The sequence below is a fragment of the Amia ocellicauda genome, chromosome 4 (assembly GCF_036373705.1).
Source record: "Amia ocellicauda isolate fAmiCal2 chromosome 4, fAmiCal2.hap1, whole genome shotgun sequence".
NCBI classification, from domain to species: Eukaryota; Metazoa; Chordata; class Actinopteri; order Amiiformes; family Amiidae; genus Amia; species Amia ocellicauda.
The window spans coordinates 20315251-20328156 of record NC_089853.1 but is presented as its reverse complement, the minus strand read 5'-3'; the positions used below and the strand labels follow the sequence as shown (position 1 = coordinate 20328156).

Here is a 12906-nt window from a genome sequence, read left to right as displayed (position 1 = left end):
CAACACGTACAACCTTGAGGCGGATGGGCTACAACAGCAGAAGACCCCACCGGGTACCACTCATCTCCACTACAAATAGGAAAAAGAGGCTACAATTTGCACAAGCTCACCAAAATTGGATAGTTGAAGACTGGAAAAATGTTGCCTGGTCTGATGAGTCTCGATTTCTGTTGAGACATTCAGATGGTAGAGTCAGAATTTGGCGTAAACAGAATGAGAACATGGATCCATCATGTCTTGTTACCACTGTGCAGGCTGGTGGTGGTGGTGTAATGGTGTGGGGGATGTTTTCTTGGCACACTTTAGGCCCCTTAGTGCCAATTGGGCATTGTTTAAATGCCACGGCCTACCTGAGCATTGTTTCTGACCATGTCCATCCCTTTATGACCACCATGTACCCATCCTCTGATGGCTACTTCCAGCAGGATAATGCACCATGTCACAAAGGTCGAATCATGTCAAATTGGTTTCTTGAACATGACAATGAGTTCACTGTACTAAACTGGCCCCCACAGTCACCAGATCTCAACCCAATAGAGTATCTTTGGGATGTGGTGGAACGGGAGCTTCGTGCCCTGGATGTGCATCCCACAAATCTCCATCAACTGCAAGATGCTATCCTATCAATATGGGCCAACATTTCTAAAGAATGCTTTCAGCACCTTGTTGAATCAATGCCACGTAGAATTAAGGCAGTTCTGAAGGCGAAAGGGGGTCAAACACAGTATTAGTATGGTGTTCCTAATAATCCTTTAGGTGAGTGTACTTAAATGCCATAATAAATTAGTAAATCCTTATAGTCGTTTTTGCCCTCCCCCTCCCTTATATTCTATCCATGATGTATTTAAGGTAGCCTGTTAGTCTGCTCTGTGGTCTCTTCTACCTCAGTATGTTTGGATTAATCAGCTTGTATATACATGATCGTTTTAAGATTGAAATGATTGAAAGAAAAACACCCTAACCCCCCCCCCCCCCCCCCTTTGATGAACCACAGTCTCACACGTTGCCCAAATTCAGTGATTGATAGTGTTTTCGCAATGCTATGTAAGCAACACTTGCTTCTAGTAGGAGACAGACTTGTGTCTCCAGTCCGGTTTGTTTAAGCATTACGACTTTGGCTTCAGCCATAATACAACGGGCTTTAAAGGAAGAAGTCTTTGTCCTAAACACCCCACCTTTTGCGTGGCCCTCGGTGCGTAATACCGATCGTAAACACGACCTTATCACACGGCCAATGCATTGTTGATCACACACTGACCCTCGCAGCAGTTACGCCGTCTTCCATTGGCCGCTTTTTGTCCGCCTCGTAGCGCTGCTTGACCCCATTGGCCACCAACGGTTGCTTGACCCCGGTGGGCCACCATAGGTCGCTTGCCTGAAACGCTTTGAGAGTCTTGCGGGTAGAATCGGACTTTGCAGGACTTGGCTGTTGGTCACAGAATAGTGGAAACTGAAGGACGATAAACCATGACTTCTGTGGATTTGTCTTGTATTTATTCGACAATCAATGGCTATGACATTTACACAGGTATGGGATGTGGATTTTTTTCTATATAAAGTTTTCCAGCGTATTCTTACGTGAACGAGACGGACGTAATTCAGCGTGTGTGTATTCATTTGTGTGTATTGACTGGCGTGTAACAAATCCTAAACTCTATTTAATCACACGGCTGCCTGGGTATTCTTAACTTGTATCAGAAACGATATAGTATATAGCTCACGAGTTTGTATTGGAGTTAAATGCACTTGCAATTTTAAATAAAAATGTAAACAGCCACCTAAATACTTTTATCGTTGAATAAACCGGTGAGTTTTGGAACGTGTTGGTAGAGAGTGTTTTAAATGGTGTGTGGCTAAAGAGAGCGCCAAACGTGTGTACCATAGAAAATCCAATGTAGTTACTGTGGGCATGCGCACTGTGTACTTATAGCTGCGTGTTTGCGTGTTATAGTTCCGGTGTTTGTGGACGTGTTATATTTGGCTGTGAGGAGTCGGGAGTCGAGCTGTTGGTTTCCGTAACAGGGAAGTCCCTGCTGTAACACATTGCACATCTTTACTAACGCTGGTCTGCAACTCGGTACAACTAACCCGACTTGTCTAAATTCTTCATTTATATATGATGCATAGTGCAGTTATTGGACGATTCGTCGTGCTGATCCCCTCTGGACCGCAGTGTGTGAGTGGTGGCGTGCACTTGCTTGTAGCGTTTCTAACCCAGCTAAGCTTTTCTCGATATTCGCTCCACATAAAAATGCATTGGGAAATTCCATGTGTGTCAAACAACCACCTCGGTAACATCTCTGCCCTCCAAAGCCTAACTTTACGTAGTCACCAAGTGGTAGTATTTAATAGTACTGGTTATTAGAGTATTGGGACACGTTATACAACCTCTTTTTTTCACTGATTCCAATTAAAAACTCCAGCTAAAAAGTGTCAAACGGGATGCGTCAGACACATTTTATTATTATTAATGCAAAACACAACTTCTCAGTTTGGCAAGACCAATACCTTTTATAGTGCACTGCCCTAAAGCAATTAGCCTATTCTTTTTGCATTTTTTTCACGCAATCCCCTCATTTTGTATGTGTTTAGAGACGCAGCCATGTTTATAATTCCACTGATAACTGAAATAAACAAGGTCACCAAAGGTAACCGTCAGGTAAATAATAATTTAAACATTCCAGCCTGTGATCCCAGTCTCTAGTAGAAATGTCCAGGAATTCCTCTTCAAACATTTTGTCACCTTGTCTGTTGTGGTATTATCTTTCTTTTTATTTTGCAATTGCTTTTGGTGGTGGTGCTGGTGGTTCTGTGAGATGTATACAATTACCTGGATTTCCTGTTTGTAGAATCGGTGGAGGACAGTGTTCCCAACCATTTATAGACCTGAATCTAAAACCTGTTGTTTATGTGGGAACTGTTCTCTTAATTTCACCACAAATGGCAGCTCTGAGTTCACCCCCATCTGCTTAATGGTGTATTTGATGGATCTCTAAATAGGCTTTTTGTGTCATAATAATCTTGTTAATTATTTTTTTATATTAAACCCCTTAGTTTTATATGAATCCAAGGAATACAGTAATTGGTTGCCATAATATAAATGGGCAGTTTCTGCAACCCTTTTAACTCTTAGTTAGGGCTTTTTCAGATAGATCTTTGAACACGGTGGCATAAACGATTTGAAACCCTTTAATTAAGGCGGTGTAGGATTTCCCACCTCCCACCTCCCACCTCCCCCCGCCCATCATGTGCGCGCATACACTTCATGCATCTGCTCCTTTAGAAAATTGTGTGGAGATTATCTGTTTTGAAGCACGAATCTTTGAAAGTCACCCTGCTAGTATAGGAAATCAGCCAGGTGACTCTGTGAAGCAAAACTGTAGGCTTTATTATGCAATCTGCGTGACCGATCACAGACACTCCAAGTCTCCTTATAACCCCTGTGATCAAGAAAGTATCCGCCAAGGCCTGCTATGCATTGTGATTTGAAGGAAGCGTCTTTCCAATACCTGCATATGCTGGAGCGCTGAGGCATAATCTGTAGGCAAATGCCACACAAATCCAAGGCAAATTCAAAAAGGTGTTGTAATTCTGCATACTCAAATGTTTTTGCAGGCTTCCTAATATCTTCGCTGCTGAAATGAGCACACTAGGGACTAGGTATGCAGTGCACACACATGGACTCAGCAGATTCTCTCTATGCCTTCACGTCAAAGTGCGTTATGTAGGTCAACAGAATCTGTAGTTGGAGAGATTCATGTTTTCATTATTATTATTCACGGTTTCTCCAGAGCCAAAGTAGATGTTAAATGATGTTTCACTGATGATGTTTAGATGATGAAAGAAGGACTGACAGACAGACCTCACTGTAATTTTCCTCTGGGATACTAAATGTGAGCTGGTATTGTTACTATGAAGCTCTGGGGCCAGCTCTGAATTGCTCTATTGTGTTTGCATTTTTTACTTGTGGTTGTATGTTAAGGACCAGAAAAGACTGCTTGTATTTATTTTTTGAAAGCAGATAAGTGCTCTGAGTCTTCAAGGCCCTTGACTGCCAGTGCCTGGTAGATGTTTAATTACTTTAAAGAAAATGCTGACTGTTTACGAAAGAATAAACAAACAAAACACCTGGTGTTTAATTAGGTAAGTGCTGCAGGTACTAAGGGAACTTTAATTGCAGATTGTTTTGATTCCTTCCCCCAACATAATTATGGTTAAAAAAAAAAAGGAATCTTTCATGTCACCATGTGTCTTTAACTGTTTCTATAACAAGCATGTGTTTTTAGACCCCAGACCAACAGTCCATGGCAAGATTGTGTATGTGAATGTTCCCTTGAGGCTGTGGTCTGTCTCAATGTTGCTTATGTCATAGATGTTTCAGATTTGTGAGGTCTGGAAAAGGATTGTTACAATTGCACACCAGGGTGTGAATGACATACTGGGATATTCTGAAAATGGTTGAAGCATCTTGCTGTAAACCTGGCTGATTTATTCTTTTAAACTGGACAAGAATCTTCATGAGGTGCTCAACTTGGCTGCTCCTGTTGTGCGTGTTCAGGATAACTGGTTCGCATTCTGCCCTTCAGTCACTTTCAATGCAGTTTATATTGTACATCCACCAATGCCTACCAGCTGCCCTCCAGATGAGACGATCAAAGTGTAACATTTGAGTTCAGTTCTTGGTTTTCACAGCTCTGAAGAATGGGTTGGGGCACCAGAGATGTTTCTCCTTTCAAGAGCATCTTTCTGGATGAGGTCACTGGTGGTGAAATTTGGCTGTCATGCGTTTAACCTGCTTTCTGTTCTGTTTCTCCCCCCTTCCTCCTGTGTACAGATGGTCCCCTGGCTCGATCTCTGCACCACCAGTCGTCGTCCTCCTGCCCCCACTCACACAGCAACGGCCCGCCCCCTCCACAGCCACCCTCCCAGAGTGATTATGTCATCCCCCACCCTGTGCACCCCTTCCACCCACCGCTGCCCTCCCACGCCCCCAGCCACGCTGTGCCTCCAGCCCCTCCCCCATCCCTACCTTCCCACCACCTCCCCACACCCACTGCCCCGCTGCCCCAGCACCTGCCCACCGAGCACCAGTCCCTCTCCCACCACCACATGTCCACGCTGGCCCCCGCAGTTCAGAGACTCCACCCCCACGAGATGCTTCAGAGGATGGAGGTACAGCGACGGAGGATGCTGCAGCACCCCACGTGAGTTCCCTTGCTCCCTGTGTGTCTCGGTTATATTCCCTGCCAGCTTTTTTCTCTGGTTACTGAACTCCCCCCCCCCCCCAAGTGTCTATGCTTGTGCTTTCCTTTTAGTGAATCAATTTTCCATTACTTGAGCCACCCTTACTTGTGGTTTCTTATACGACTGTATTCCCCATCCCCCCCCCGATGAATACTTTCTTAAACTACTACTGTTCTGTGATTACCTTCCATTGGTTTGGCATTGTTGATAAAAGAGGTGATCCCAGACTTGTTACCAGAAGGAGTGATGTCTTTGTCAGGCAGGTTTCTTACAGTGCTGCTTTCTGGCTTTAGTAGGAGTGTGAATGGGATTTTCACTGTTAATGTGACATTTGTTCGTTTGTTTCTACTCTCCAAACAGACGAGCACATGAGCGCCCGCCTCCCCACCCTCACAGGATGCACCCGAATTATGGCCATGGGCACCACATCCACGTCCCGCAGACAATGTCCACACACCCCCGGCAGCCAGACCAGAGGGCAGCCTGGTCAGTACCCTCCCAGAGCTGCTCTGTACAATACTGCCGCGTTCTGCAAGCTTGCTTCTCTCCTGTTAAATCGAATCAGTCTGAAGAGCTACTGATGTCAGGGGTTACAGTATATGAGCCGGCTCACATCAGTAATTCTAATTTAACTTTTTTTTTTATAGGACAGTAAGAGAATAGGTAGCTTTACTATCATACATCCATTTCCCTGGCCTGTTACAGTGGGATGGAGTGGCTTTGCTTTGCAAGGGCGTTGTGGCTTGATATTGACTCTCGAGACACCAGGGTCATTCTGCTGATCATTAAAGGTATAGTTCTCTGTGCCTGAACTGTGTGTTTTCATTGCAGGGAGCTGGGCATTGAGGCGGGAGTGACGGTTGCCCCGTACCCTCCAGGCCATCTGCACCCTCATCTGCCTCACTACCACCCTCCCCCCAGGCTGCACCACTTCCCCATTGTCCCCTTCATGGTGAGTTGCAGGTTGGATGCTCCTGCCCTGCTTGGTTTCTGTTTTTTGTTTCAGTAACTCATTGCCTGGGTTCTCTGTAAACACCCTCTCAGACTACTACGTTGGGTTGGTGGCACTTGTTTTTTGGAGGGGTTTTCATCGGAATGAACAGCTTTTACGACAGCGACTATACCCAGTCTGTTGATTTTTTTTTTCTCAATCCCATCATTTGGTTTCTTTACAGCATCCTGGTATGTCCGAGGTCACCTACCCACACATTAGATATATCTCATCCCGGATGACCGGATTTGGACGGACCTATGAAGTAAGTCTGAAAACTTTGCCTCTGTTTTTATATGTAGCTGCATTATTCACAGTTGCTGTGTCTTAACACATTATTTCAACTGATATTTTGCTGTCCAAAGACACCAGTGATACTCCATGTGTATCCTTTAGGTTTTTTTTACACCAATCAACATTATGACCACTGACAGGTGAAGTGAATAACACTGATAATCTCGTTATCATGGCACCTGTCAGTGGGTGAGATATATTAGGCAGCAAGTGAACATTTTGTCCTCAAAGTTGACGTGTTAGAAGCAGGAAAAATAGGCAAGCGTAAGGATCTGAGAGTCTCTGACAAGGGCCAAATTGTGATGCCTAGATGACTGGGTCAGAGCATCTCCAAAACTGCAGCTCTTGTTGGGTGTTCCCAGTCTGCAGTGGTCAGTACCTATCAAAGGTGGTCCAAGGAAGGAAAAGCGGTGTACCGGTGACAGGGTCATGGGTGGCCAAGGCTCATTGATGCACGTGGCAAGCGAAGGCTGGCCCGTGTGGTCCGATCCAACAGACGAGCTACTAAAGCTCAAATTGCTGAAAATGTTAATGCTGGTTCTGATAGAAAGGTGTCAGAACACACAGTGCATCGCAGTTTGTTGCGTATGGGGCTGCGTAGCCGCAGACCAGTCAGGGTGCCCATGCTGACCCCTGTCCACTGCCGAAAGCACCTACAATGGGCATCTGAGCATCAGAACTGGACCACGGAGCAATGGAAGAAGGTGGCCTGGTCTGATGAATCATGAGTTCAAGGTGTTGACTTGGCGTCCAAATTCCCCAGATCTCAATCCAATCAAGCATGTGTGGGATGTGCTGGACAAACAAGTCTGATCCATGGAGGCCCCACCTCGCAACTTACAGGTTTTAAAGGATCTGCTGCTAAAGTCTTGGTGCCAGATACCACAGCACACCTTCAGAGGTCTAGTGGAGTCCATGGGTCAGGGCTGTTTTGGGACCTACACAATATTAGGCAGGTAGTCATAATGTTATGGCTGATCGGTGTAGATTTCAGTGAGAACATTTTGTTGGACAAATAATAATTTTGCATGTTCGATTTTCTCTGTAAATAGCTGAGATGATGAGATTTATGTATAATGTACGTTGCTGGTGATGTATTTGTGGATACTATTCTCACAACCTGCTTTCACTTCCTGCAGGATCTTCTGCATTTAGAGGAGCGATTAGGAAACGTCAACCGTGGTGCCTCCCAGGGAACCATTGAGAGGTGTACTTACCCTCACAAGTACAAAAAGGTGAGAACTGTGAGGAAGCGTTTCAGAGATGCGCCCTGGGAAAGCCAATACTGGTCCTGCAGTGTGCATCTGAGTAGAGCTGCCAAGTTGTTTGCATGGGTCTCTGCCTAATGTCCCAAGAACGTAAATCCGTTCTCGTCGATCGACACTCCCATCATGCGCCAACCTCCTCCTAGTAGGGCTGCGATTTGGGGTTTAGGCTCACTCCAGCCTCTTAGAACTTGTTTTTGTTTGTTTTTATCCCAGTGCCCAGCAAAGAGCTCCAAAGGAGTCTAGCAGGCTCACTCATTTCAGGGGTATTCTTAGTCAGATTGGGGGAACTATTTTTGTTGTGGTGACTAAGATAAAAACCCTACATTTCAGCTGTATGTCTTGATTTTGATAGGTTCATTTTCTACTCTTTTTTATATTACATTTAATTTGAAATACACGTCTGTTTCTAGCAGTTTTGGGAGGAATAACCCTTTACCTATATGAAGTAGTAAAGCATGACATTGAAGTTGATTGTTTTGCGTCGACAGAGAAAGCTGCACGGTAAACATGATGATGACGAGGGAGCAGAAGAAGACACTGAAGAGAAATGCACCATCTGTCTTTCTATACTGGAGGAAGGGGAAGATGTCAGGTAAACCCCCCACAGCTTTGTTCAGCCTCATGTCTGGTTAGCTTGCAGCCTGTTCCCTTTGTGTGGAGCTACAGTAATTGTCTAGTACATTGTAACTGCAGGGCTGTAGATTAACATATCAGCTCGTACGAACCTTTCAGTAACCAGGTCTTGTCACATTCACTTCCTGTTCCACACAATTCCTCAATTGTAATGAGTAGAAACTGGGTTTGATTTGTTTTCTAGTGTGTAGCCTTATATATATGAAAAAGGGTTATTGTAGTTTAATGATTGCACTCCCTGCGTATCCACAAGCACCTGAAGACCACAATATACCGTACTGTGCAAAAGATTTAGGCAGGAAAGTAAGAATGCTTTCAAAAATAGTCATGTTAATAGATGTTATATGTATCAATTAACTAAATGCAAAGTGAGTGAACAGAAGAAAAATCTACATCAAATCCATATTTGGTGTGACCACCCTTTGCCTTCAAAACAGCATCAGTTCTTCTAGGTACACTTACACAAAGTCAGGGATTTTGTAGGCATATAGTCAGGTGTATGATTAAACAATTATAATAAACAGTTGCTAATTATCATCAATTCAATATGTAGGTTGAAACACAAGCATTAACTGAAACAAACAGCTGCGTAGGAGGAATAAAACTAGGTGAGGAACAGCCAAACTCAGCTAACAAGGTGAGGTTGCTGAAGACAGTTTACGGTCAAAAGTCATACACCATGGCAAGACTGAGCACAGCAACAAGACACAAGGTAGTTATACTGCATCAGCAAGGTCTCTCCCAAGCACAAATTTCAAGGCAGACAGGGGTTTCCAGATGTGCTGTCCAAGCTCTTTTGAAGAAGCACAAAGAAATGGGCAATGTTGAGGACTGTAGACACAGTGGTCGGCCAAGGAAACTTAGTGCAGCAGATGAAAGACGCATCATGCTTACTTCCCTTTGCAATCGGAAGATGTCCAGCAGTGCCATCAGCTCAGAATTGGTAGAAAACAGTGGGACCCTGGTACACCCATCTACTGTCCGGAGAAGTCTGATCAGAAGTGGCCTTCATGGAAGACTTGCGGCCAAAAAGCCATACCTCCGACGTGGCAACAAGGCCAAGTGACTCAACTATGCACGAAAACACAGGAACTGGGGTGCAGAAAAATGGCACCAGGTGCTCTGGACTGATGAGCCAAAATTTGAAATATTTGCTGTAGCAGAAGGCAGTTTGTTCGTCGAAGGGCTTGAGAGCGGTACACAAATGAGTGTCTGCAGGCAACAGTGAAGCATGCTGGAGGTTACTTGCAAGTCTGGGGCTACATTTCTGCAAATGGAGTTGGGGATTTGGTCAGAATGAATGGTCTCCTCCATGCTGAGAAGTACAGGCAGATACGTATCCATCATGCAATACCATCAGGGAGGCATCTGATTGGCCCCAAATTTATTCTGCAGCATGTCAACCACCCCACATATACAGCGAAAGTCATTAAGAACTATTTTCAGCATAAAGAAGAACAAGGAGTCCTGGAAGTGATGGTATGGCCCCCACAGAGCCCTGATCTCAACATCATCCAGTCTGTCAGGGATTTCATGGAGAGAGAAGCAACTGAGGCTGCCTAAATCCACAGAAGAACTGTGGTTAGTTCTCCAAGATGTTTGGGCCAACCTACCTGCCGAGTTCCTTCAAAAACTGTGTGCAAGTGTACCTAGAAGAATTGATGCTGTTTTGAAGGCAAAGGGTGGTCACACCAAGTATGGATTTGATTTTAGATTTTTCTTCTGTTCACTCACTTTGCATTTAGTTAATTGATAAATATAATCTATTAGCATGTCTATTTTTGAATGCATTCTTACATTGTAGCATTTTTTCACACCTGCCTAAAACGTTTGCACAGTACTGTATATGTTTTCTTTGTAGACAAATTAACATCCTTTGCAAATAACCACCTTGGCTCTGGATCTGAAATGATTCCCTCAATACACCTTCCTGGTGTGTTTCTAGCACTGTTCGTGTGATCTAAACATGCGTCCTTTCTGCTGCCCTCTGGTGTATCAGGATTAAGTTGCACCTTCTTCTTCTTATTATTGTTATTGTTATTTATTTCTTGGCAGACGCCCTTATCCAGGGCGACTTACAAAACATAAACGCAATACAAAGTGCAAAAATACAGTACCTTGTGTTTGATAGATTTGTACATTTCTTCAGCTGGTTTGCCGGGGTACCCCGATACGCATCGGTGCTCAGATGATATGTTTGGTTTCATCTGAGCTCTCAAATTACTTTAAGCAGTCGTTAGCAATTCTGAATAAGCCGAGCGTGACTGCCAGGCATTAAGCAAGCTGTGATTTCAAGATTGCTTACAAAATCTGCTCTGACTGTGGCACCAATTGTTTGTCCTCAGCTGTGAAATACTGTTCAAGATTGTGAACCCACTATGTACTGTTCTCACAATGGCTACATGTAATAGATTTCTAAATTGTGTTTTTTTTTCTTCCCCTTTCCTTTCAGACGCCTTCCCTGTATGCACCTTTTCCACCAACTATGTGTCGACCAGTGGCTCACTACTAATAAGAAATGCCCGATCTGCAGAGTGGATATAGAGGCGCAGCTCTCTGCTGAAAGTTGATGCTGTTTTCAACAACAATTTTTTGTTTTGTTTTTTTGTTTTTCTTCAGTACTGCAGTCAACCAAAGATGGCATGAATTACCTGCGCAGATTCAAAATATACAAAAACAACAATAAAAGCATTGAACCTGGAGTGCCAGCTATGTCACATAGTACCGATACTGCTAGAGATACACCTTCAGAATAGATTTTAAATTTTATTGTATTTATAAAGCTTTTTTATGTAGCTTTTAATTGTTCCCTCCGGTGTCATTTTATTTTTGCATGGGTCCTTGTAATGCATTTCTTTGCACATATAATGAAATAGGCTTCAGGGCCTAAGGACTTGCAGGCAAGAATAGCTGCTCTAGTAAAGTAGCATATAATTTGATTTTGGATTTTATTTTTTATCTTTTACACAATGCCTTGCTTTACTGGAATAAAATGTCGACCTCCATTACTAACACTGCAGGATTAATTTATCTGATCATGATATAATTAGTTTATGTATAGAAATTGTGATCAGCTAGTAAAGGAAAACAACAACAATGTAAATCAAGACATTCCTTAATTAGGGGAAAGAAGACAAAGACTATAAGAACAGCTGCTGTATTGCGTCTGTGTACTCCATCGCACAGTGTCCATCGAGTGGGGAACTAACTGAGAACGTGTCCTTCGCGTCAATTAAGGAAATGCATTCAAAAGACATTTCCCTTCCTAACACGCCTTTATTTAAATGTTCACCTACCACACTTAATGCATTTTGGGGGAAGAAAATAATGATGAATGTCACTTATGTATTTTGACTGTTCTTTTTCCTGTTGGACCTCTCAAGGCACGTAGGAGAGCCGTGGCATGGGGGGGCTGCCTGGTCAGCGAGTCACCACTGCTAATAGATCGCACGCTTCTGTTTGTGTTCACAAGTCTAAGGTGACCAACACTGGGGACTGGCTCTTGGACTTAAAATGTGATACCAGGCCTGCTGTTGGAACCAGTTCTACGCCAACCAATACCCACAGCGAAAGTGTTCAATAGAACTGAATTTGGCTTTTTTTTGTGGTCGACAGCTGAGTCGCAGATCTCCACATGACTTGGCAAGTCAGCCACGATTGTATTTTTTTTTTTTTTTTTTTTTTTAAACCTGGTTGTCACAGATTTATTTCCCCCTTCATCTCTTTTTAACAACAAACTCCTTTGCTGCCATGAAGAACTTAACACTAATAATTATTCTCAACTAGCTAAATTGCATATACTTGCACATCAAAGGTGAAATAAATAAGACAGGGAGGGGGGGTGGGAGGGGTTGGGTCCTATGGAGGGGAGAGAAAAAACAAAAAGTGCGTCTGGGTAATGTGTTTCTGCTCTGATTGCTGAATTCTGAAAATTGTAACATTTTGAATGGAGTGTTGGAATGCAGTGCTAATGGCAGGTATCCATGCATTCATAGACTTTTAATGGCCCCAGGAAGCATTTCCAAGGGATTTATATTAGTTTTAAAAAAAAATAATAAAGTTAGGTAACTCTTTCTTGTGTCTTGTCTGGTCTTTCTTTAGCGCCCAACACCATCCTCTACAACAGTAGTAGATATGCTTGCAAATACAAAAAGTTTGCCAAACAACCATTGTAATTTTAACCAAAAATATAATTGATTTGTGATGTTAGTCTACAGGATATTGTAGTACAGTGCATCAGTGCAGTATTGTGTATTATGGTGACGTCAATGCCTTCTATGTATAAATTATAATGAGCATTTAGCTGAAATTTGTAACTAACAGCAGTGATTTATAGATGTATTTCATCTGTCCCCTAGGAGACTAATGTGACTGACTGCCTGCTTGAATCACCTGCCTGGGAGTTGTATTTGTATGTGACCATGGGTAGAGCACTGTTCTTTTGCAGGGTTGTTAGTCTGCATGTGAGAACATAGT

At 43.4% G+C, this 12906-nt stretch overlaps 1 protein-coding gene across 2 annotated transcripts in view; it reads left to right on the top strand.

Annotated features, from left to right (window-relative positions):
- Nucleotides 1-12503, top strand: part of rnf111 (ring finger protein 111) — a 57117-nt gene extending 44614 nt beyond the window's left edge. For both annotated transcript variants that reach the window (XM_066701299.1, XM_066701298.1), the window contains exons 8-14: nt 4835-5204; nt 5605-5730; nt 6076-6196; nt 6420-6500; nt 7669-7764; nt 8286-8389; nt 10883-12503. In XM_066701299.1, coding sequence (XP_066557396.1) covers nt 4835-5204; nt 5605-5730; nt 6076-6196; nt 6420-6500; nt 7669-7764; nt 8286-8389; nt 10883-11000 — 1016 coding nt within the window. In that variant the 3' untranslated portion in view covers nt 11001-12503. The remainder of the gene's footprint in view (nt 1-4834; nt 5205-5604; nt 5731-6075; nt 6197-6419; nt 6501-7668; nt 7765-8285; nt 8390-10882) is intronic.
- The last annotated feature ends 403 nt before the right edge of the window (nt 12504-12906 follow it).